Here is a 25,764-nt window from a genome sequence, read left to right on the forward strand (position 1 = left end):
TAATGGGAAGATTCCCTATCCAAGAAGTGGTAGAACGTTCCTATGAGGGTTTCGTGATAGCCAAAATCAACGGCATCTTCGTATGTAGCTGTTACGCTCCCCCAAGGTGGACAGTAGAGCAGTTCAGCCTAATGCTGGAGCAGTTAACCGAGCAGTTGATCGATCGGAAGCCGGTAGTCATTGGTGGTGACTTCAACGCCTGGGCTGTGGAATGGGGCAGTAGAGTAACCAACACAAGAGGGTGTACCCTGCAGGAAGCTCTAGCGAAGTTAGACGTACGATTGTGCAATGAAGGCTCTGTTAGTACATTTCGGAGAGACGGGAGGGAGTCTATCATAGACGTCACATTCTGTAGTCCCTCATTGACGGCGAACATGGATTGGAGAGTATGCGAAACGTATACGCATAGTGACCACCAGGAGATTCACTACCGTATCGGCCAACGGAACCCCGCGGCAGTACAGAGAAGGGTGACCGGCGAACGAAAGTGGAAGACGAAAGCCTTCAACAAAGACCTCTTTGTTGAGGCACTTCGGCCGAACGGCGGGACCGAGAACGTGGATGCGGCTGACCTAACAAGAAGGATTGTGACGGCTTGTGACGCCACAATGCCGCGAAAACTGGAACCACGCAACAAACGGCGTCCAGCTTACTGGTGGAACGAGACGCTTAGTACGTTACGCGCTGCTTGTCTCAGAGCCAGAAGGCGGGCCCAAAGAGCAAGGTCGGAACCAGATAGAGAAGAGCATAAGGCATCGTTTCGGGAAGCTAGGGCCGCTCTAAAACGGGAGATCAGACTTAGCAAGTCAGAGTGCCACAAGGAGCTATGCCGAGAAGTAGACGCCAATCCCTGGGGTGACGCATACCGAGTCGTGATGGCGAAAATGAAGGGTCCGACGACGCCAGCCGAAATGTGCCTGAGTAAGCTGAAGATAATCGTCGAGGGTCTTTTCCCGAAGCACGATCCAACTATATGGCCACCGTCACCGCACGGCGAGGAAGAAGGAACAAACATGGATCGGCAAGTGACTAACGACGAGCTAGTAGAAGCATCGAAGCGCCTAAAACCAATGAAAGCCCCTGGTCCGGATGGAATACCAAACGTGGTACTGAAAGCTGCGATCCTGGCATATCCGGACATGTTCAGGATAGTGATGCAGAAGTGCCTAAATGAAGGCAACTTCCCCGAAATGTGGAAGGTCCAGAAGCTGGTGTTGCTGCCGAAGCCAGGGAAGCCACCTGGCGACCCGACCTCGTACAGACCCATATGCCTGCTGGATACACTCGGAAAACTCCTGGAAAGGATCATTCTTAACAGGTTGACGAAATTCACGGAAGCTGAGCGCGGACTGTCCAAGATGCAGTTTGGTTTCCGCAAAGGAGCATCGACAGTGGATGCAATTCGGATTGTGCTCGAGAGTGCCGAGAAGTCATCTAAACAGAAGCGAAGAGGAGATCGATACTGCGCTGTGGTCACGATAGATGTGAAGAACGCGTTCAACAGTGCCAGCTGGGAAGCCATCGCTGCAGCGGTGCATAGAATGAGGGTTCCCGTCTATCTGTGCCAGATCCTGAAGAGCTACTTTCAGAGCAGAGTGCTACTGTACGAGACGAGCGAAGGACAGAAGTCATTGCGTGTCACAGCGGGCGTTCCTCAGGGCTCCATTCTCGGTCCAACCCTTTGGAACGGGATGTACGATGGGGTCTTAACGCTGCAGCTGCCTAGGAAAGTGAAAATCGTAGGTTTCGCGGACGACGTGTCACTAACGGTGATGGGTGAGACACTTGAAGAAGTGGAGGTGTCGGTGACGGAGACAATAGACGCGATCGAGAGCTGGATGAACGGGGTCAAGCTGCAAATAGCTCACCACAAGACGGAGGTGTTGTTGGTCAGTAACTGCAGATCGGTCCAACGGATGCAGATTGACGTCGGAGGGCACGTGATTGCATCGAAACGTGCATTGAAGCAATTGGGAGTTATAATCGACGACCGGTTGAGCTTCAACAACCACGTTGATTACGCCTGTGAAAAGTCGGCGAAGGCAACGAACGCAATAGCGAGAATCATGCCAAACGTCGGCGGTCCGAGAAGCAGCACGAGACGTCTGCTATCTACTGTTTCGTCATCGATACTCCGATATGGGGTTCCTGCCTGGAGTGCTGCGCTGAAAACCAAGCGGAACCGTGAAAAGCTAAACAGGACATTCCGACTGATGGCCGTACGAGTCGCGAGTGCCTACAGAACAATATCGTCGAAGGCAGTATGCGTTATCGCCGGGATGATCCCCATCTGCATTACCCTGGCGGAGGACGTGGAATGCTATCAGTGGAGAAATGCACGTAACGCCAGGAGACAGGTTCGAGCGGACTCGTTGGCTAAATGGCAACAGGAGTGGGACAACGCGGAGAAAGGAAGGTGGACCCACCGACTCATCCCAAATGTATCGGCCTGGGTGCATAGGAAGCATGGAGAGGTGAACTTCCATTTGACGCAGTTTTTGTCGCAGTTTGGGCACGGATGCTTCCGGAAGTACTTGCATCGGTTTGGACATGCTTCGTCACCCCTTTGCCCGGGTTGTGCGACCGTGCAGGAGACACCGGAACACGTGGTCTTCGAATGCCCTAGATTCGAAGAAGTTCGTAGGGGTATACCTGGTATGACAGTGGACAATATCGTCGAAGAGATGTGCCATGACGAACATATCTGGGACGCTGTCAACAGAGTGGTCTTGAGCATACTCTCCGAGTTGCAGAGGAAGTGGCGTAGAGACCAACAAGAAACCGCAAATCGGGTTTCGAGAGAAATTCCGCCGCCGGGGAACTCTCCAACTGTGTAGACTAGGTCCACCGCCGGGGACCAGTTGAGTAGTGCGTGATGTAGCACCGAGTTGGGTCGTCGGGGCGCCTGGGAACCGGACGTCAAGCTTCACCGGAATCGCTGAACCGACCTCGACATCCTTCCGAGTAGCTCGTGAGTAGGCTATATCCACCGCCGGGGATTGGACCGAGTAGACCGCGTCGCAGAGCTAGCAGTGGGTCGTTGGGGCGCCGGTGAACCGGAAGTTACGCTCCAACCGGAATCGCCGGATAGACCTCAGCACCTACTGTATGGCCCGTTGAGTAGGCTAGATACACCGCCGGGGACTAGATCGAGTAGATCGGGCGAAACGGAACGAGAGGAAGCCAAAGGGCTCATGAAATTGTGGTGCTAAAACAAAAGAAGAATCGGTACCGGGGGAGCCTCCTTCGCCGGGGAACTCTCCGTCGGCGTAAGCTAGATCCACCGCCGGGGACTAGACTGAGTAGACCGCGACGAAATACCACCAGTCGCAGGTCGTCGGGGCATCAGCGAACCGGGCGCTCTGCTCCACCGGAATCGCCGAACTGACCTCGACATCTGGTTGGTTGGCTCGGTTTCGGGAGAGCTTCTCTCGCCGGGGAATTCTCCGTCGGAGTAGGCTAGGTCCATCGTCGGGGACTAGACCGAGTAGTTCGCGAACAAGTCTGGTGCTCAAAGAGTTAACGGCGTTGAATGGTGCGAGAAGGGGGTTGCGGTGCTAACCGGCACAAGCGAGCCGAAGGGCTCGGTGAATTAGACAGTCAGAAGTTTGCCGCTCAGACTGTACTCGTAGGGGAGTGTAGTAAATATGTGAACAGAGACAGTGAAAATAAGATTGACATTAAAAAAACCAACAACAGCCAAAATGGAACCTTACAACGGTATCAAAAATGCGCACGGCTTTCCCAAACCATACACTGTAAGATCGAACTAATTCGAGTTAGGAAAACATGCGTTTCTGCGTTTATAAATACACAAACGCAATATCTTCACCGGAAGATGATAGATGTCGATGGACTTATGCGTTCAGAAAAAAAAGAGGAATGAGAGGAAATGATTCATTCTGTGAACTAAATTGAAGGAGAAAGGACGTGTTTGCCATATTATCAGACACGTTCACGACATGGCGCAGTTGGTCGGTAAGTATAAATAGCAATTGGAAAAGCTTTTGCTTATTGGAATATACGAAGAAGTATATTGGCCGAGCGTTGCAATACGAACCGCATATAATGCAATATTCGGAAATAAAATAAATGTGAGGTTGAGCCCACAATTGGTTCTGAGCGAGAGGTCTCGGATCACGAGAATATAAATTGGAGCAAGAGCGATAGGTCTCTTCTCATTTGCTACTCGAGCGAGTGGTCTTGAAGCACAAGTAACAAAAAAAAAGTGTAAACCGAAATTGCTTGGTCGAGCGAAAGGTCTCGACCCACGCGCAAAATAAAAAAAAAAAAAAAAGAAGAAGATGAGCGCCATGAACATCTCGTGTTTTCTTTTCTCGTTCATTTTAGATAAGTCGTTGGGGGAAAGCAAGACTAAGAAAAAAGCTAAGAAGAATTTGTTGTCTAGAGAACTAGCAGAAGAAAAGGCTAGGAATGCATTGCTCTTGGACGAATTGGAAAAGAGTCGTATGCAAAACGCGGAACTTCTCGCAGGATTAAATGTCTCATCGGCGGCAAATATCAATCCTGTTGATAACGCCGCAATTGATTTTGATTATGGAAATAGACTCTGCAGTACACAGCACGTAACCACCCCACCGAGTTTGGATGAGTCACGATTTTTGTCATCCATGAACCAGCTTTCCGTTGCATCCATCAACGTACCGGAATGCAAACCTATTGATGATGATGATGATATACATAGACAGTCATTCGAGTCATGGAAGGATTTGCTTATCGATTGCATGAAGTTGGCGGGAATAGATGACGAGTTTACGAAATTTACGGTGTTTAAAGTGAAAGCCGGGGCTCGCCTGCTAGAGTTATTCCGGAACACAAAATCACAAGCAGATGATCCGGACCCGGACATCAAACCCTTTTCAAATGCTATGCACAGGCTCAAATCCTACTTCGGATCAGGCTCCGATGTAATGTTGATGAGACGCAAACTAGCACTAATGAGTCAGAAGCCAATTGAGTCTGACCTGACGTTTATCACTAGAGTTGGTTCTACTGCTCGCCTTTGTGAGTTTGACGAAACGAAGGAATTCGAAGAAATAGTTGCCACGGTTGCCGAACACGCTAGAAACAGGGATGTAAGAACAGCGGCATTAAAAATGCTCAGCCGCAAGGGATGCTTTACAGATCTCGTAGATAAAGTACGTGAAATCGAAGCTATAAGGCTGAATGAAGAATTTGTTATGAGAAAACATGGCAAAAATGAACAAACACAAGTCGCGTATGTCACTGATTCAAGGCAAGTGAACCGCCGACGATTTCCAGAACCGTATGAAATGCGCAGACACAATTATCGCAGTGCTCCAATGTCAAGAGATCGACGGTCTCCGCAAGGCAGATGGGTTAACAGGAACTCGGGGTCTATCCGTCCTTCCCGCGCTATGAAATGTTGGCGATGTAATAGCGTGTTCCACACAGCAGACGTTTGTAACGCCAGGGACAAAACGTGCAACAACTGCGGTCGAATGGGACATATCCGACGTGCATGCCGCGCTCAGGAATCAATTCCGACACCAAAACGTACATCAGATGACCAACTGGAATCTATTCCGAAGATAGCTGCTATCGAGAAGGAAGAAACCAATCACGAAGTTGAGGAAAATGTGAGTGAAGTACTTATTAATTAATATTGCGATACAATGTATCGAGTTAATATAAACCATGAATTTAAATATATTATTTTGAGAGAAATAAATAGAGGCTGGATTCATTATTAAAAAAAAAAAAAAAACATGTTTCAATCGAAGTAATGCTTGAATACTATACAGGTACAAATTAATATTGACCAACGAGAAGCACGCATGCTATGCAATCAAATTTATCCGAAGATTCGAACAGAGACTGACTCAGATGCAAATGCGTGTGTCGATTCTTCTATTTGTCCAAAGAGTAATGTTACAAATGCTGCTAGCTACGATCCGAAGATAAAGACCGATATCAGTTTCCATCCAGTCGGACGAGTGAGTAACAATATATGCTTTAGGCAAATTGATTCTTTAAAGTTTGTTCTTATGCATTTAGGTTCAGACTCCATCTTCAGAACCGAGAAATATGGATGGAACTATTATAGCTGAAGTTGCGGGAATGCGATGCATTTTCTTGATCGATTCAGGGGCACAAGTGAACACGTTCACCAAAGATATGTTTCGTAAACTAATTAACGATTCAAGATATAGCAGTGGTTTGTTGAACATTCAATACAAAGCCGATAGACCGCTTAAAGCATACGCTAGCGGTGAAATTGCAGTAATAGCAACATTTGATGCAAAGTTGTACATATCGAACGATCGACCCACATTTCTTGAGAAGTTCTATGTTGTCAATGAGGTACGAGCACTCCTGAGCAGATCCACTGCCACAAGATACAGCGTCTTATTATTGGGTCTAAAAGTACCTATTCAGCATGATAGTTGGGAAGATCAACAATTATATGCTGGGGAGGTCGCGTCGATTGGAATAAGTGGGATATTTCCAAAATTTAACGTTCCCCCTGTAAAGATATATTATGATAAAACCAAACCACCGTGCAGAAACATATTTCTGAACATTCCGTTGGCAGTGAAACCTCTGGTGGAACAACGGTTACAGGCCCTTGTTGTGGCAAATATCATCGAACCTGTGAAGGACGGTATGGATACGTCATTCTGTTCTTCCATGTTGGTGGTACCCAAAGGAAAAGATGACATCAGAATGGTTATTGATTTGAGGGGTCCAAACCAATACATACATCGTACGCCATTTTCAATGCCAACTTTGGAAAGGATTCTAGCCGAATTAGATGGAGCTCAGTGGTTCTCGACGATTGACTTGGAAAACGCATTTTTTCATATAGAACTGGATGAGGACTCGAGACACCTTACTAATTTCTTCACAGAATATGGAATGTTTAGGTGTGTTCGGCTTCCATTTGGTTTATGCAACGCGCCAGACATATTCCAAGAAACTCTACAAAGAAAAGTTTTAGGAGGTTGCAAAGGCTGTAAAAATTACTTAGATGACATACTTGTATTCGGTAAAACGAAGGCTGAACACGACGAAAATTTGGCGGAAGTACGGGCACGCTTGGATAACCATAACGTAAAAATAAACGAGAGCAAATGTGTTTTCAGTTCTCAATCCGTCAAGTACATTGGATTTACCTTAACACCCGAAGGCTGGCAGATTGAAGATGAAAAAATCACTGCTATTAGTAATTTCAGAAGGCCTGAAAATTGCTTGGAGGTCAAAAGTTTTTTAGGTTTGATCACATTTATCGATAAGTTCATCGTGCATCGAGCCACGAAAACAGAATATCTCCGCTTATTGGCCAATTCGGAAAAATACTACTGGACGGACAACGAAGAAGCGGAGTTCAACTTTTTTCGAGAAACAGCTCTTGATTCAATAAAGCGTTTAGGATATTATAGCCCAACGGACCGCATTGAGTTGTTCGTCGATGCATCGCCCGTTGGACTTGGGGCTGTACTGACTCAGTTTAACGAAAATGAAATCCCAAGAATTATAGCGTGTGCTTCAAAAGTACTTACTGCAGCTGAACAACGATACCCCCAGACACAGAAGGAGGCTCTTGCAGTTGTCTGGGGTGTAGAAAGGTTTTCATACTACCTGCTAACCCGAACATTTACAATCAGAACCGATGCCGAGGCAAATCAGTACATTTTCAATAACAACCATCGCCTAGGAAAACGAGCCGTCTCACGAGCAGAAGGTTGGGCATTGCGTCTTCAGCCATACGATTATAGCATTCAACGTGTTCCAGGTAACCAGAATGTGGCCGATGTTCTATCTAGACTCATACCTGCAGCACAACAAGCTCAACCATTCAAGGAAGATGAAGAGAACCATTTCTTGTATGCATTGGACTCCGGTTGTATGGAGATTACGTGGAGTGAAATCGAGTCTCATTCAGAAAAGGACAGCGAACTTCAGCTAGTGCGGCAGGCTTTGATGTCAAATAACTGGCCTACCGAACTACGATGTTTCGAGGCCCAAGTAAAGCACTTACATGTACTTGGTTCGTTGGTGTGCAAGGACGACAGAGTCATTCTACCATATTTGCTCCGCGAAAAAGCACTTAAATCTGCCCATGGAGGGCATGTAGGAGAGGTAGCTATGAAGCGCATCATGCGAGGGTTTTTCTGGTGGCCCCGTATGTCTTCAGATGTAGCACGGTTCGTAAAAAACTGTAACACTTGTACGCTTTTGTCGAAACGTAATCCTCCTCTGCCACTAGCAAATAGAGATATGCCAACTGGTCCGTGGGAATTCATACAGATCGACTTTTTGTCGATTCCCAAATGCGGACACGGAGAATTTTTAGTCGTGATCGATATATACTCCCGCTATCTCTCGGTTGTCGAAATGAAGGCAATGGATGCAGAATCTACAAACTTAGCATTATCCGAAGTTTTTCAAATGTGGGGATGTCCACTCGTAATACAGAGCGACAACGGCCCACCTTTCCAGAGTGCAGCATTTACGAAATTCTGGGAGGACAAGGGGATCAAAGTTCGAAAATCTATACCACTATCCCCACAATCTAATGGAGCAGTAGAACGCCAAAACCAAGGCATCATTAAAGCAATTTCAGCATCTAGATTGGACGGCATAAATTGGCGATACGCTCTACAGGAATACGTGCATAAACACAATACACTAGTTCCACATTCGCGACTCAGAGTAACTCCGTTTGAACTAATGGTAGGGTGGAAGTTCCGTGGAACTTTCCCAAGCTGGTGGAGTAGCTTAAATGGGAACGAAATAGACCGCGCAGATCTGCGAGAACGAGACGCGGAGGCTAAATTAATCAGCAAAAAGCACGCGGATTCTGTTCGCGGGGCGAAGGAATCTGACATAAACGTAGGTGATACAGTATTACTTGCTCAAAGTAAAAAGAGTAAAACCGATTCCACTTTTTCACCGGAGCGATATCAAGTTATAGCTAGACAGGGAGCTAAAGTGGTGGTGATGAGTAAGACAGGCATCCAGTATGCACGAAACGTCCAAGAGGTCAAACGAGTACCTGTTGAAATATCGGATGAATCAAGTTCAACCGCACAAGAAATTCCTGCCAATAGTTCCAACATAACCAGCGATGATACATTTATTCCAGCATCAAATGAAGCTGTGGATCGAGAAACGGGATCTTCAAAATCGCCGAGGGCTGGTTCAAACATTGAAGCTAGAACATTGCGCAAGAAAGAATTAATTATTCGGCCAACAAGATTTGACGACAAATATATTTACCACTTATTTTGTTAAATCCACATTTCCATCGCATTCTATTTCATAAAACTTTGTATACCAAACGATATTGAAAAAAAAAAATAAACTTTAAAGTCAATGACATGATCTGGTTATTAATTTCACCAATTTCACCAATTAGTATTGGGCGATGCCGATGCGATTTTTTTTTCAAAATCGATTTTATAGCAAAATCGATTTTTTTCATTCGATCTTTTTTCCGTTCAATGTTTGACAACATCGATTGTATTGATTCATTGAAATCCGAGGGTCTGCCCCAAAGGGAAAACGAGCGTGCCCGGACAAGAATACGAAGAGTGGCAGATTTGACAAACGCAAAACAGATTCAAGATAATCTGCATAAGGTGTATGCATGTGTGTACAATAATATTTTTGGTGGCAAACGCTTTGAGAGGCTGAAAGCACCAGTTTCTATATTCAAAACATTGTTTTAATTAATTTCGGTTTTATCAACCTCTTTTTTTGAGAAGTGAATCAGTATTTACGCAATGTCGATCTTGCCAATCGTAAAACCAAAACTCTTGCTTTACGTATGCCTATACCTTATCTGGTACCATCTTGGGTTTTCACGTCTTGCAGTTTGACAAGACCAAAATTTGACAAGACCATAATTTGATGTTGGAACGGTCTATCCCTGAGAATGATCATAGGAAGGGCAATACCTCGATGAAATCGGCTTAGTGAAATCGATTTTATGGCAAAATGGCATCGATGTTTGACATTAATTTTTTCTGATTAAAAAGATCGATGTAGCAAAATCGATTTTAATTTTCAAAATGCCCTTTATGTTGTCCAGCGATACCAGCTATGAGAAATTAATATAAGTTCTTTGCTGTTAGAGTCCCATCCGACTTACTGTAATTAAAAGCGAAAATTTTCAAACGAAGTTTATCAGGTTCACTTTGCGAGGTTAGGCTGGCGTAAAATGTAATATCAAGGGTTAAGAAAGAAAATTAAAACATTTAGTGAAGGTATTAAAAGTCGTACTAATAATTAGTAATAATAAAACTAAAGCAAAAAAAATCAGATTACGCTGCTCTCGTATGTTTACTCAGGTTTGTTTTCCTCCAGCTGTCATATTGTCAGTCAATTAAAACATTGAAAATGGCCAACCTAAAGTATATACAATGGTGTGAAAATGCTCTGTCACTGTCAAACTTATTTCGGAGACTAGCTAGCCTACTTTCCGAAATTCACGACAGAGACGTGCATTATTAGTTGGTCAGGTTCCATCATGAAGATTATCTGACCTGAAAGCTATTTTTCAATTTGTTTTCTTCCATTTATTAGAACATTACGACAGGTGGAACAAAACAAATCGTTCAGCACACTAATACAGATACAGATGGTAAAGTACTCCATAAAAGAATGGAGGTGAGAAAGGATGTAGTAAATATGTGAACAGAGACAGTGAAAATAAGATTGACATTAAAAAAACCAACAACAGCCAAAATGGAACCTTACAACGGTATCAAAAATGCGCACGGCTTTCCCAAACCATACACTGTAAGATCGAACTAATTCGAGTTAGGAAAACATGCGTTTCTGCGTTTATAAATACACAAACGCAATATCTTCACCGGAAGATGATAGATGTCGATGGACTTATGCGTTCAGAAAAAAAAGAGGAATGAGAGGAAATGATTCATTCTGTGAACTAAATTGAAGGAGAAAGGACGTGTTTGCCATATTATCAGACACGTTCACGACAGGGAGGAGTACTAAGCCTCGACTCACAGCCAGCTTTCCGACTGCCATGCAGAGCTTGCCAGTCTGTGTGGATGGTAGAGAATTGGTGGTGTGTAGAGGAGTGGGGCTGTAACCCTACGGAAGAAACGAACTAGTAAGTAGTTGAATTAGAGTGTGTGCTATGCACATAAAAACCCCTCCCCGAAGTAATGCCGTAAGGTAGTGCCGGGGAGGAATCAGGTTCTGGGCAAGAGCAGTGGTTTTTAGCGGGTCGGGTGATGGCAGCCCAAACCTGTTCCCTGACAACGGGGTTTTTGTACATTTTTCCTCACTCAGGGTATTTCTGAAAATTTTTTTACTGCTCTCTAAAAAAAAACAAAATGCATACATACATACATACATACATACATACATACATACATACATACATACATACATACATACATACATACATACATACATACATACATACATACATACATACATACATACATACATACATACATACATACATACATACATACATACATACATACATACATACATACATACATACATACATACATACATACATACATACATACATACATACATACATACATACATACATACATACATACATACATACATACATACATACATACATACATACATACATACATACATACATCACACAGATATTTTGCGATCTCGGCGAACTGAGTCGAATGTTATATGAGACTCGGCCCTCCGGGCCTCGGTAAGCAAGTCGGTTTTTGGAGCAATTGCATGACCTTTCTATATGAGAAAGGCAAAAGAATAATATTTAATTAGCTTAATCAGCATGAGTTCAATGTTATCTTCATGTGATTATATTTTGAAATGTTGGTGGAATGGGTTTGAAAGTGGAGGGAATGGGGGGTTAGTAGAGTGGGAATGGAGGATGCGTCAGATATCCTTCATCTTATTTCGGTATACGGGGTGGATGAAGGAAATGCGGGCGTAACGGTGGTCCAAGGGGAGGGGAGTGATGAAGAAGAGAGGTGTAAGGGCAAGGCGGGGGGATGGGCGGCGACGCAATACTCAACTGCATATTTTGCCTTCCATTGGTTTGAGAAAATCGGTTCAGTCATCACCGAAGAACCGATGTGACTTTAATTGTGGAATATGCCCGGAATTCCGGACTTCCGGAATCGTCAATAGTGGACAATATATTCAAAGAATGTTTGATTGGCAATTCGTGATCTAGATCTGCGATTAGAAGTAATTTGGTGACCATTTCAATAATTTTTAGCCTCTGAGGTATTATGATTGTACCGATTTATATGGGAAATCCAGTGTATCCTTACTAACACCCCTGTAACTCCGGAAGCAAGAGTCAGAACCGAATGAAATTCAGCAGCAGTCAACAGTATTACTGTATCTTTCATTCGAAATCAAGTTTGTAAAAATCGGTAAAGAATTCGTTGGGGAATGGGTGTGATATTAGCTTAGGAACTTGGCGGGTTCCCCGGGGGCGTCATGAACCGTCATAGGTGGCCAATGTGGTCAAAGCTGCTTTAATTGATCATTAGTGATCCAGACCCGCAAACTAGAGTAATGTTACATCAATTTTAATATGTTTTACATCATTTGAACATCATGGTGGTACCAGTTTATATGGGAATTTGCTGTGTGACCGCACTCTTCAACCCGTAACTCCGGAACCGGAAGTCGGATCAACTAAAAATTCAATAGCAGCTTATGCCTTTCAGAAGAAACTAAGTTTGCGAAAATCGGTTCAACCATCTCTGATAAAATTGTGTGAGTTTAAATGACACACACACATACACACACATACATACACACACAGACATTTGCCGATCTCGACGAACTGAATCGAATGGTGTATGACACTCGGCCCTGCGGGCCTCGGTTAAAAAGTCGATTTTTACAGTGATTGCATAGCATAACAAACAAATTCCGTCCGATTCGGCAAGTCTGTAACAAAAACTACATAATCAAAAACAAACAAAATACGAAAGAATTACCAAAGTTGAAGAGAAAATCATATCTGCATCACTTGAAAGACCAATTTCATGTAAATGTACACATACAAAAGAAAATCAATAAAGCAAATTTAAACTGTAAAAAAAAAACTGTAAACTGTGATTGCATAGCCTTTCTTTATATGAGAAAGGCAAAAATATTTACAATACATTAGAAGTACTGTCGCCTGCTTTTTTGTTCGAGTTCTTGGTAATTTTTCCGTAATAATATGCATATTGCAAGGTTTTAAGATAATTTTTCTTTAAAAGCTTGTCTCCTCAAATCCTTATCATGTTAGATTTCTTAATATCTTCAAATACCAAAATATATTCAAGTTTCATGGTTTAAGTTGGTGAATAAATAAAAGGGTTGCATTTTATAAATTTGGATTTTTTTAATGCATTTCCAGAACACAGAACACAAAACTATGCAATATGACAACAAGAAAAGATTTCTTGATACAATGCAGAAGAAGGGGAATTTTCCTGCGCATATCCTGAACTATATTAGATGCATCCACCAACTCCTCGAAGAATGTAGTCAGTCCATACGAAAACTACAGGGTATAGTCGAAAGGACTAAGAAGGCTTTGTTAAACGTGGAAATACAACACACATTCCATCGAATAAAAACACTAAAACGAGAGTTGGATTGGATCAAACACGATATCGAAAATAGCATCAACGACGACATAACACAACGTTTCGTAACAACCCAAAACCAATCATTCCTCAGTAAATCCCAAATTCAAATACGCAGAACAACCGCAAAAATCGAAAGAATAATAACCAAATCAGCAGGCAACAATCAACATACACCAACAACTAACCAGAGGGCTTTACTTAACACTACCACCAAATCCGTACCCTCAGAAATGATGGCTCTGTTGAGCTTTGGACCAAACTTCTCCCTTCCTGTGTTTCCAAACCAAATTCCGACATACCACCTCATCGCAAACATCGAGAACATTCTACGGACTTCTCCCAACAAATTCATCCAAGACAAGAAAAGATGTCTAGTAGCAAATCATATTCAAAATTATCTTTCACGATCACTATAAAACCAACAGAAAGATTGCGTCACAGTTTTCTGTCAGAAAGCTGTCAAAGTCACAAAACAATTCTTAACCGACAACCCAGATATATGCATCCTAAAGTTTGATAAAGGAAAAAGAACGGTGATAATGGAAACGAAATATTACGATACGAAGATGCTGTCAATTCTTGATGATTCAACTTACAAAGTGCTACCTAGAAATCCAAACAGCTTGCTTTCAACGCCTAAACAACTCACTTGTGGATCGCCTTCTCAATCTCAAACTCACATACAAAAGTACAGCCAATTATCTGAAAACATACACATCCATCTGCCCACGGATTTATGGACAACCCAAGGCTCACAAACCAGGTTTACCGCTCCGCCCGGTAGTACCAAACATAACAGCCCCGACATACAATCTCACTAAATACATTGCCAACATTCTTCAAAGAGCAATACGCAGTGAATACAACATCAAAGATAGTTTCCAATTCGCCGAAGAAATCAACCAAGTTACACTCCCCATGGACTACGTACTAGTATCCTTCGACGTCGTGTCCCTCTTCACCAGCATACCCAACGATCTAATCCTTCACGATATTATAATGGAGTGGGAAAATATTCGCACAGAAACCAACATCAACCTGGATCTCTTTTTCGAACTAGTAGAATTTTACCTCAACAACGGTTATTTCTGCTTTCGAGAAAAATTCTATAAGCAAACCTTCGGCACCGTCATGGGCCGCCTATCCTTGCAGACATCATCATGGAAAATTTGCTAAAAACAATCACCCGCGAGCTTCCTTTCGAAATTCCTGTCCTACGAAAATACTTTGATGAGCTGCTATTAGCCCTTCCGAAGGACAAGATAGATGAGACCCTAGAAATTTTCAATGGCTACAACCCACACATTCAGTTTGTAAAAGAGGAAGAGCAAAGAAATCAGCTCCCATTCCTAGACACAACAGTGACTCGCAATTCAGATCAATCGCTAAACACACAATGGTATTCAAAATCTATCGCATCTGGCCGATTATTTAACTATTTTTGTCCTTACACCCGATGCACATGAAAATCAACGTCGCCTCCAACTTCATAAGACGAGTGACATCCCTCACTACCAACCAATCGTTTGCCGAACAGAATAATTTAATTTTGCGCCAGATCGACTATCCAACATCACTTATAAACAGATTGCTCAGCCAAAAAACCGTTCCACAATCACCATCCGAGAGCTCACTGGATACAAAACAAACCGCCAAAACAGACGAAACAACGTACCGGTCCCTACCATACATCCCGATGCTGACCAACACACTCCTTCGAAGCCTAAAAACAAACTATCCTAACGTCAAAATTACCCCAAAAACAATCAAACCATCTTCAATGTTGCTAAACAACATTAAAGATCCCGTTGATCCCTCACTATGTTGCAATGTTATTTACAGCATCCCATGTGGTGTGTGTGAGATGACATATATTGGTATGATGAAAAATCAACCAAAAACAAGACTTAGCGGGCACCCGACCAATATTACAAAATATAATAAATTGATCGAAGCAGGAAAAACCAACACAGATATCGTTATGATCTAATTTGGAGTAAAAACAGCTGTCATTCTTCACAGCATCCAACACCAACACGATTTTGACTTGACCGCAACCAAAATTATCGACAGAACCTATCACTCATAAACGTTACCAGTGCTGGAGATGTGTCATATAGTTAACACACCCAACAAGGTAAATCACCGAACAGATGTAGATCGTCTCAGTACCACTTACGTAGGTATTCTACACACTATCAAACACTCCAAATTTCCTAAAATTCAGACTCACATCACTAACTTACAGTTCAACTAAAGCTTACCTATTCTGAAGATCCCCTTTTCACTCTGTGCGCTCATCATTTCACTGTAGTTTTTTAAAAGGGATCGTTAAGTAAGAACCAAAAGTGTACCCGTGAAAAATCTTGTGCCGATAAAAACTCCACAGCACATTATGTTTATTTCTATATTATGACACTGATAGAATATATTCGTAAATCGCTAGGAATTAGTTTCGTACGGAAAGTTTTCATAATATATACGAATTTTTCGTACATATTATGAATCGTTCGTAGTTCTATTGAAACACTTATTATTTATTACAGGTTTTTCGTGAAATCCACGAAACGACTTTCGTTGGCTTATTACGAAACAGCTTCGTTCGGCGAACGAATTGTTCGCTGATATATACGAATATCTTTAAAATATTTACGAGCACCATTCGTCAAACCGTCAACGTCAAAAGAGCTTCAATAGAGGTAGAATATGGAGTCATTGTTGCTATATGTCAGATAATTGTTGATCATCACAACGGTCTCGGTCTGACTATTCAGTAGCCGTATCCGTGTCTGTCAGGAAGATTTTCTGAACCTCTTTTTCTTCCAGTTAATCCAGAAACTGGAGCAGTACTGATTCAGTTGAGCCATCGCGAATGCTCATTGGTTTTGTATGAATAAGTTTGAGTTTTTCTCTGCCGGCGCAATGTCAAAATAATATGCTATTAAATACGAAAAATTCTTTTAGATGAACGAAATGAATTCGTGCGACCAACGAGATTGTTCGTAATATACACACACATTTTTTAAAATAAACAAAACATTTCGTTTCATTCACGAAAAATAATGTCGTTTTCAACCAGGTCATTCGTGCAATGTACTCTAAATAAGTAAAATTTACGAAAACCTTCGTTCATCAAGCGGCCACAATAAAATCGATTTTGCCAGATCTATTTCTTTAATTAAAAAAAATCGGTGTTTTCAAAAATTATAATTAATACGAAAACTTTTCTAAGATGAACGAAAAGAATTCGTGTGACCAACGAAGTCGTTCGTAATATACTCAAACATTTACTGAAATAAACGAATCGTTTCGTTTCATTCACGAAAAATAATGTCGTTGTCAACGATAACATTCGTTCCATGTACACTAGATAATTCTTTACACAACAATCTTTCTAGTCCTCAATAGAGGTGAGCAGGTTGAAATAAAATCGATTTGGCCAGATCGATCCTTTTAGTTAGTTAAAAAATCGTTGTTGCCTCTGTTAAACATCGATCCTAAAAGATCGAATGAAAAAGGTATGCGAATAAACACGAAAACTTTTCTAAGATGAACGAAGTGAATTCGTGCGACCATCGAAATCGTTCGTAATGTACATAAACGTTTATTAAAATAAACGAAACATTTCGTTTCATTCACCAAAACAAGGTTGTTATCAACGATAATATTCGTGCAATGTACACTAAATAAGTAAAATTTACAAAACCTTTCGTTCATCAAGCGTCCATTTCTTCGTATCACAATAAAATCGATTTGGCCACATCGATTTTCTTAAATAAAAAAAAATCGATGTTGTCAAACATCGATCCCAAAAGATCGACTGAAAACAATAAGAGGTTAATAAATACGAAAAATGTTCTAAGATAAACGAAATGAATTCGTGCGGCCATCGAACCATCGAAATCGTTCATCATTTATTGAAATAAACGAATCATTTCGTTTCATTCAAGAAAAATAATGTCGTTATCAATGATAACATTCCTGCAATGTACACCAAATATGTAAAATTAACGGAAACTTCCTAGTCCTCAATAGAGGTGAGCAGGTTGAAATAAAATCGATTTTGCTAGATCGATCCTTTTAGTTAGTTGAAAAGTCGTTGTAGTCAAACATCGATCCTAAAATATCGATTGAAAAAATAAAATGCTAATAAAAACGAAAACTTTACTAAGATGAACGAAATAAATTCGTGTGAGCAATGAAATCGCTCGTAATATACATAAACGTTTATTAAAATAAACGAAACATTTCGTTTCATTCACCAAAACAAGGTTGTTATCAACGATAATATTCGTGCAATGTACACTAAATAAGTAAAATTTACAAAAACTTTCGTTCATCAAGCGTCCATTTCTTCGTATCACAATAAAATCGATTTGGCCGCATCGATTTTCTTAAATAAAAAAAAAATCGATGTTGTCAAACATCGATCCCAAAAGATCGACTGAAAACAATAAGAGGCTAATAAATACGAAAAATGTTCTAAGATAAACGAAATGAATTCGTGCGGCCATCGAACCATCGAAATCGTTCATCATTTATTAAAATAAACGAATCATTTCGTTTCATTCAAGAAAAATAATGTCGTTATCAATGATAACATTCCTGCAATGTACACCAAATATGTAAAATTAACGGAAACCTCCTAGTCCTCAATAGAGGTGAGCAGGTTGAAATAAAATCGATTTTGCTAGATCGATCCTTTTAGTTGGTTGAAAAGTCGTTGTAGTCAAACATCGATCCTAAAATATCGATTGAAAAAATAAAATGCTAATAAATACGAAAACTTTACTAAGATGAACGAAATAAATTCGTGTGAGCAATGAAATCGCTCGTAATATACATAAACGTTTATTAAAATAAACGAAACATTTCGTTTCATTCACGAAAAATGATGTCGTTATCAATGATAACATTCGTGCAATGCAAACTAAATAAGTAAAATTTACGAAAACTTTCGTTCATCAAGCGGTCATTTCTTCGTACTACAATAAAATCGATTTGGCCACATCGATTTTTTGAAATTTAAAAAAATCTATGTTGTCAAACATCGATCCGACTGAAAACTTTTCTAAAATAAACGAAATGAATTGGTGCGACCAACGAAATGGTTCGTAATATACACAAACGTGTATTAAAATAAACAAATCATTTCGTTTCATTCACGAAAAATAATGTTGTTATCAACGATAACATTCGTGCAGTGTATATTAAATGTGTAAAATTTACGAAAGCTTTCGTTCACCAAGCGGCCATTCTTGTTCATGAAATGAACGAAACCTACTATTTACAATGCACGAAAATTCTTCGTTGCAGAAAACGACGAATGAATTCGTGCATTGCATGATCGATTTAATTATATTTACGAATTTATATTATCAGTGGACTCTTTCGTCCCCCTATGTAACAAAATGTCACAAATTTATTTATTCCTTCCTCTCCATTCTTTAAAAATTGTTTCAGTGAAACCATATTCTGTAAAGTTCTAGCTTATTCCCCTTCCCCATATGCCACAATATGTAACATTTCCAGAGCTTAAAAAATTGACATCCCTGCGTTGAAAGAGAAACGAAATTTAATTCATGGCCGTCGCGATCAATGAAATGTTTGGTTCGTTCTCTTCGCCATTCGTTCTCCCAAACAGCGCATTCAGGTTCGGATATTAGGTTTTACACCGACCGACATAAACCTACAAAATGAGCCTTGTTAACTTCGCTTGACAATTCTCGGTGGCTTGTTTACATGATAGTTGCGTGAGCTCGAAAAATACACTAATTTTCAAGAGTCATGAACTACAAGCGATCTTTCCTAACTATTTTGAAAAAAAGTGAGTGAGAAGAAAGCCTTGTATCGATTAAATCGAATCGAAATTATAAATCCCCGAATAACCTTACTAATAAAATCAGTTCGACCCTAATCGGAATCTTAACTAAAATGATATATTTATTTGAATAACATAGGTTTGAGCGCAGTTTTTTTTCCAGAATTTATCATCTGTTTCACCTTTGAAGTACTGTAAAAAATCCATCTTTGGTCCTCAAGACTTAATATTTTGAGAAGACTCTATTCAACCTATACTGTGGTTTTGTACAGCTACACTGTGCGTCATCCAGTAAAATTCTCACAACCTTCGCTCACTTCTCTAGTGCAATGCCCCTCATTACGGAGGTGTAACATATCATTTAATTCGAATCGCTTTTATTCGGCCCACTGGACATCAAAACTCAAACAATTCGCTGCATGGTAGTGTTGATGTCGCTACTGGGGCTGTTATCTCTTCTTTCTGAAAATTAATGAACAATTTTGTTTCAAAAACTGCTCATTTAAAAAATAAATAAATTTATTAATTCTCTTTGGCTAACTAATCGTTGATCTTTCAAATTAAATTGATAGATTGAAAATCGAATTGCAATGCTTAAAGATATTTAGATTTGAAGAAAACCATTTTTGTTTTAAAAATCACTTGCAACTGCCCAAACAAAAGGGATTGAAACATCAGTGTTACGGTAAAAATGTGTTCCGATGAAAGTTCTAGAACAATGCGTTTACGAAAAATTAACACATCAAAAAAAATATAAGCAACACGATTTGCAAGAGCCACCCTACCTCAAATCTTTAAATAAAATCATGGCAAATTAACCATTAGACATAGCCTTGTTTATTCAGCAAACTTGCTTCAATTTATTTGTGTTCTAATATTGTAGGGCATTGCGCAGGTAAACTTTACACGTCTAAACAGTCGATACTTTGAACACCCTAACCACAAGGACCACCCTAATGCCATTAATTTTGAAAAAGCGCCAAAAAATTAACAAATTCGCCAAAGACATCATAAAATTAAAACAAACTATTTAGGAGCTATCAGTTTTGTATTCCTAAATGCGGTATTAGGACGCACTATGTTCAGCTTTCGATATGTACTGAAAATTTAGTGTCAAGTTTTGTAGTGACGTAATAATCGAAAGAGAAAGAGGCTCGCAATGTTACTAAGGTGCTATTGAAAGTTTTATAGTATTATTATGCACTGTAGCGTATTCCTCGGTACTTGTTCCTTAAAGTGCATAGGCTCTGGGGTTTACTATAAAAATTGATTCCGTCAGACACTAGTTACACTGTTATCAGTTATATCAGTTATATTACATTTACAGTTACATTTCTATACTTATTGTAATCATTAAATACGACACGTATAGTGTAAAATATGCATAAATGCATAACGCTGTATTATAACAACATCGCAAAAAGCATCTAAAAATTTTTGAAACTATGAGAGAATTTCAACAAAATTTGAAAAAATGATTTGCGCCTTTTAGGGTTAATATGACTCCCATGTTTGGAAATAAAGTCAAATGTGATGTCAATTGATACAAAAAAAAATTATTGCACATTTTTAAAAGACTTATTATGTACAACAATAATGTTACCAAAAACGGATCCCATTTATTTCCAAAATCGGAGTCTGCCAAAATGGGAGCATGCCAATAACGGAATCTTACTGTACAAAAAATTGAAACAAATAATATGTATGGGTCATCACGCTAGATTTTAAGTTCTTCACACAAATTTGTGTGTTTTTTGTAGTACTTGCTCAAAATCGTTGAAAGTTCAATTCCAATAATTCTTTAATTATCTTGAGTTTACAAAATTTGTAGATTCCAAAATTGTCCAAATTGGTCACTGAGATATAGCGATTTAAAAATATAGTACCGACTATTATAGTATATTTTAAAATCACTTTTACATCATTGCTCTGCTTGATGTTAACCCAGCAGAACAAGTAATTTCTTAAAAAATTGCGAATATTTTTTCGCATGCGAGTGCATTTAATTAACATTTAATTAGCATTTAATTACTTAAATCATTAAATATACTTTAACAGATTTAACAATGACTTTTACATCATTGTTTTGCTGGATGTTAACCCAGCAGAACAAGTGATATCATAAAAACAGTTGCAAACAATTTTCTACAAGTGAATTTAATTAGCATTTAATTACTCATATTATTAAATATTCTTAGATTTTACAATGACTTACACTATTTTTCTGCTTGCTGTTAACCCATCAGAACAAATTGTTTCTTTAAAAAATTATAAACAATTTTCTACAAGTTCATTTAAATAGTGTTTAACTATTAAAATCATTAAATGTACTTTAGTAGACTTTTACATCTTTGTTCTGCTAACTTTTTGTCAAGTCAGCAGAACAAGTGATTTCTTAAAGTGTATTTAATTAGCATTTAATTATTCAAATAAATCAATGTGTTGTAGTAGGTTTTACAATGACTTTTACATCGTTGTTCTGCTAACTTTATGTTAAGTTAGCAGAACAAGTGATTTCTTGTAAAAAACAATTTTTTAAAAGTACATTTAATTAGCATTTAATTATTCAAATAAATCAATGTGCTTTAGTAGGTTTTACAATGACTTTTACATCGTTGCTCTGCTAACTTTATGTTAAGCCAGCAGAACATGTAATAAAACAAAATCCAAAAAAGCATTAAATTTTTCAATTGTACATTTAATTTGCATTTAATTAGCACTAAATTATAGAATATTCATAATCATGTTCTGCTGATTTTGCTCTTCCAACTTTATGGACATTCAACTCAGACTTATCGGGTGACCTTCGCCGGCTCTGCCCTGCCCAATTACCTCCTCTTTGACAAGGTTCGTCTACCTGTTCGCCTCTTTGTGCCACGGGTCATGAACTGTACTAATTGCAAACAATTGGGACACACAGCCTCCCATTGTAGCAATAAAGCCCGCTGTGGGAAATGCGGTGGGAATCATGCGGATGATTCCTGTGGTAGAGATGTCGAAAAGTGTCTCTACTGTGGGGGAAACCCACATGATCTCCCTTCATGTCCCGCGTACAAACAACGCGAGGAAAATCTTAAGCGTTCGCTTCAGGGACGCTCTAAGCGATCTTTTGCAGAAATGCTTAAGATAGCTACGCCACCTGTCTCTACGAACATCTTTACCAACTTGTCTACTGACGAAGGCGACTGTGATGAACTCCAGGAGGGAACATCTTCTGCTGTGTCTAGAAGTAGTAGAAAAAGGAAGAACATTTCCTCTTCCAAGCTTCGTCGTAAAGGCCAGAAGGTGTCTCTTCATGGTCCCCCTAAAATAACTGCTCAAGGAAGTACTGGTGCAAAACCGAAGCAAGTCGCTCCCGGTCTCAGTAACCTGAGCTCAGAAAAGGAGTTCCCAGCACTTCCAGGAACATCAAAACCCCCAAGTGTTCCCATATCTCAGCCAGAGAAAGAAAACAGTGCTGGCTTAATAAATTTCTCTGACATTGTGGACCGTATTCTTACAGCGTTAAACATTTCTGACCCCCTTAAAAGTATCTGGATAAGCTTTCTCCCCGCAGTAAAAAACTTTTTGATACAGTTCACTGCGAAATGGCCCCTTCTTTCAGCGATTGTATCCTTCGATGGCTAATTCATCGAGCGAGGTCAAGGATTTAATCACTGTTCTACAGTGGAATTGCAGAAGTATTATCCCGAAAATCGATTCGTTTAAAATCTTACTAAATAATTTGAAATGCGATGTATTTGCCCTATGCGAGACATGGCTCGCTTCAGAAATAACCCCACACTTCCACGATTTTAATATTATTCGCTTGGATCGAGAAGACTCTTACGGAGGAGTACTTTTGGGGATCAAAAAGTGCTATTCTTTCAATCGGATCGACCTCCCCTCGACACCAGGCATTGAAGCTGTCGCTTGCCTAACCAGAATTAAAGGCAAAGACCTTTGCATTGCTTCCACCTACATCCCCCCTAGAGCCTCAGTTAGCCACCGATGGCTTTGCGATATTGCGGAACTCCTCCCCGCACCGAGGTTAGTTTTAGGTGACTTCAACTCCCACGGCACGGCATGGGGTTGCCTTCATGACGATAATCGATCTACCCTACTCCATGAGCTTTGCGACAACTTCAATATGACCATTTTGAATACGGGTGAAATGACACGGATTCCTGCCCCTCCAGCGCCACCGAGCGCCTTAGATCTGTAAACAACTTTTTGCTAAACTTGCTGTCTGAAAAACATATGCATTTTTCGCATGGTGATTTATCGACATCACGAATTAGCTACATGGGTCTTCCCCAGGGCTCATGTCTAAGCCCCCTTCTCTATAACTTGTACGTGAATGACATTGACGAATGTCTTGTCAATTCCTGCACGATAAGGCAGCTTGCAGATGACGGTGTGGTCTCTATTACAGGTCCCAAAGCCGTCGATCTGCAAGGACCATTGCAAGATACCTTGGACAATTTGTCTGCTTGGGCCCTCCAGCTAGGTATCGAGTTCTCCATGGAGAAAACTGAGCTAGTCGTGTTTTCAAGGAAGCGTGAACCATTGCAACTACAGCTTCAATTAATGGGTCAAACTATTGCTCAGGTTTCAACTTTCAAATATCTCGGGGTCTGGTTCGACTCTAAAGGAACCTGGGGATGTCACATTAGGTATCTGAAACAGAAGTGCCAGCAAAGGATCAATTTTCTCCGTACAATAACCGGAACATGGTGGGAGCCCACCCAGGAGACCTGATCAGGCTGTACCAAACAACAATATTGTCGGTGATGGAGTACGGGAGTTTCTGTTTCCGCTCCGCTGCGAACATACATTTCATCAAACTAGAGCGAATCCAATATTGTTGTTTGCGCATTGCTTTGGGTTGCATGCACTCGACACATACGATGAGTTTAGAAGTGCTGGCGGGCGTCCTTCCGCTGAAAAATCGATTTTGGGAACTCTCATATCGATTGCTCATTCGATGCGATATCTTGAGCCCGTTAGTAATTGCAAATTTCAAAAGGCTTGTCGAGCTCAATTCTCAAACCCGATTTATGTCCTTGTACTTCGATTACATGGCACAAAATATCAATCCTTCTTCATACTATCCCAACCGTGTCAATCTCTTTCATGCTTCTGATTCAACTGTATTCTTCGACACATCCATGAAAGACGAGATTCGTAGAATCCCGGATCATATACGTCCGCAAGTGATCCCAAGCATCTTTCATAGTAAATTTCGAGAAGAAGCAACAAAATGTTTTACACCGACGGGTCAAGCCTCGACGGCTCCACTGGCTTCAGTATATTCAATCAAAACTTCACCGCCTCATTCAAACTCAATGATCCTGCTTCAGTTTACGTCGCAGAGCTTGCTGCTATTCAGTATACCCTTGGGATCATTGATACTTTGCCCACCGATCATTACTTTATTGTCTCGGATAGCCTCAGCTCAATCGAGGCTCTCCGTTCAATGAAACCTAGAAAGCACATTCCATATTTTCTGGGGAAAATCTGGGAGCGCCTGCGTGCTTTGTCTGTAAGATCGTACAAGATTATCTTAGTTTGGGTTCCCTCGCATTACTCCATTCCAGGTAATGAAGAAGCGGACTCTTTAGCTAAGGCGGGCGCTTTACAAGGTGACATATATGAAAGAACAATTAGCTTCAGCGAATTTTTCAGTATTACTCATCACAGAACCCTCGAAAGTTGGCAAACTTCATGGAGCAATGGTGAACTGGGAAGGTGGCTACATTCGATAATCCCTAAGGTATCGACGAAACCTTGGTTCAGGGGGATGGATGTGGGTCGGGATTTCATTCGCGTGATGTCTCATGTCCAATCACTACACGCTGAACGCACATCTCCGGCGTATTGGGCTCGTGGATAGCGGTATCTGCGCTTGTGGCAACGGTTATCACGAAATCGAACATGTTGTCTGGGCATGCGCCGAGTACTGTTCTGCCAGATCTCAACTATTCGATTCCCTTCGGGCCTGTGGAAGATCACCCAATGTCCCGGTTCGAGATGTACTAGCAAGCCGCGATATTCTCTACATGTCCCTTATATACACGTTCCTCAAAACCATCAATATCCAAATTTAAATGCCCCTATCTTTTCTCTTATCATTCCCAGAAGTGCCCTCTTCCGCCTACCGTACCCCAACGATGGTTTGATACGACTCCAAGACGAAACAAAACATCTGTCGAATGAACCAACAACACGAGATCTACAGTACAACATCACACGCGCAGCGCGGTGTGTTTCCGATCCGTATCTGAGACGTACTACGAAATCGTCTGGAGGAACACCTGCCGGCTCGAGGAAAACCGCCCG

General features: G+C 40.8%; 2 protein-coding genes and 1 long non-coding RNA gene across 11 annotated transcripts in view; 2 read left to right on the forward strand and 1 right to left on the reverse strand.

The window, feature by feature from the left end:
* LOC131683142 (uncharacterized) overlaps window positions 1-9,552 on the reverse strand; it is a 102,818-nt gene extending 93,266 nt beyond the window's left edge. Inside the window, exons 1-2 of the long non-coding RNA XR_009304395.1 lie at window positions 9,265-9,552; window positions 9,041-9,199 (exon numbers count right to left, since the gene is read on the reverse strand). This is a non-coding gene — a long non-coding RNA (uncharacterized LOC131683142). The remainder of the gene's footprint in view (window positions 1-9,040; window positions 9,200-9,264) is intronic.
* LOC131683134 (uncharacterized) overlaps window positions 1-25,764 on the forward strand; it is a 1,279,861-nt gene that overhangs the window by 1,203,122 nt on the left and 50,975 nt on the right. The window lies entirely within an intron of this gene.
* Window positions 3,923-5,681, forward strand: LOC131683136 (uncharacterized). Its single transcript, XM_058964955.1, has 2 exons — window positions 3,923-3,978; window positions 4,351-5,681. The coding sequence occupies exons 1-2, from the start codon at window positions 3,963-3,965 to the stop codon at window positions 5,643-5,645; spliced, it is 1,311 nt and encodes a 436-aa protein (XP_058820938.1). The 5' UTR covers window positions 3,923-3,962; the 3' UTR covers window positions 5,646-5,681.

Source organism: Topomyia yanbarensis, chromosome 2 (genome assembly GCF_030247195.1).
Source record: "Topomyia yanbarensis strain Yona2022 chromosome 2, ASM3024719v1, whole genome shotgun sequence".
Lineage (NCBI taxonomy): Eukaryota > Metazoa > Arthropoda > Insecta > Diptera > Culicidae > Topomyia > Topomyia yanbarensis.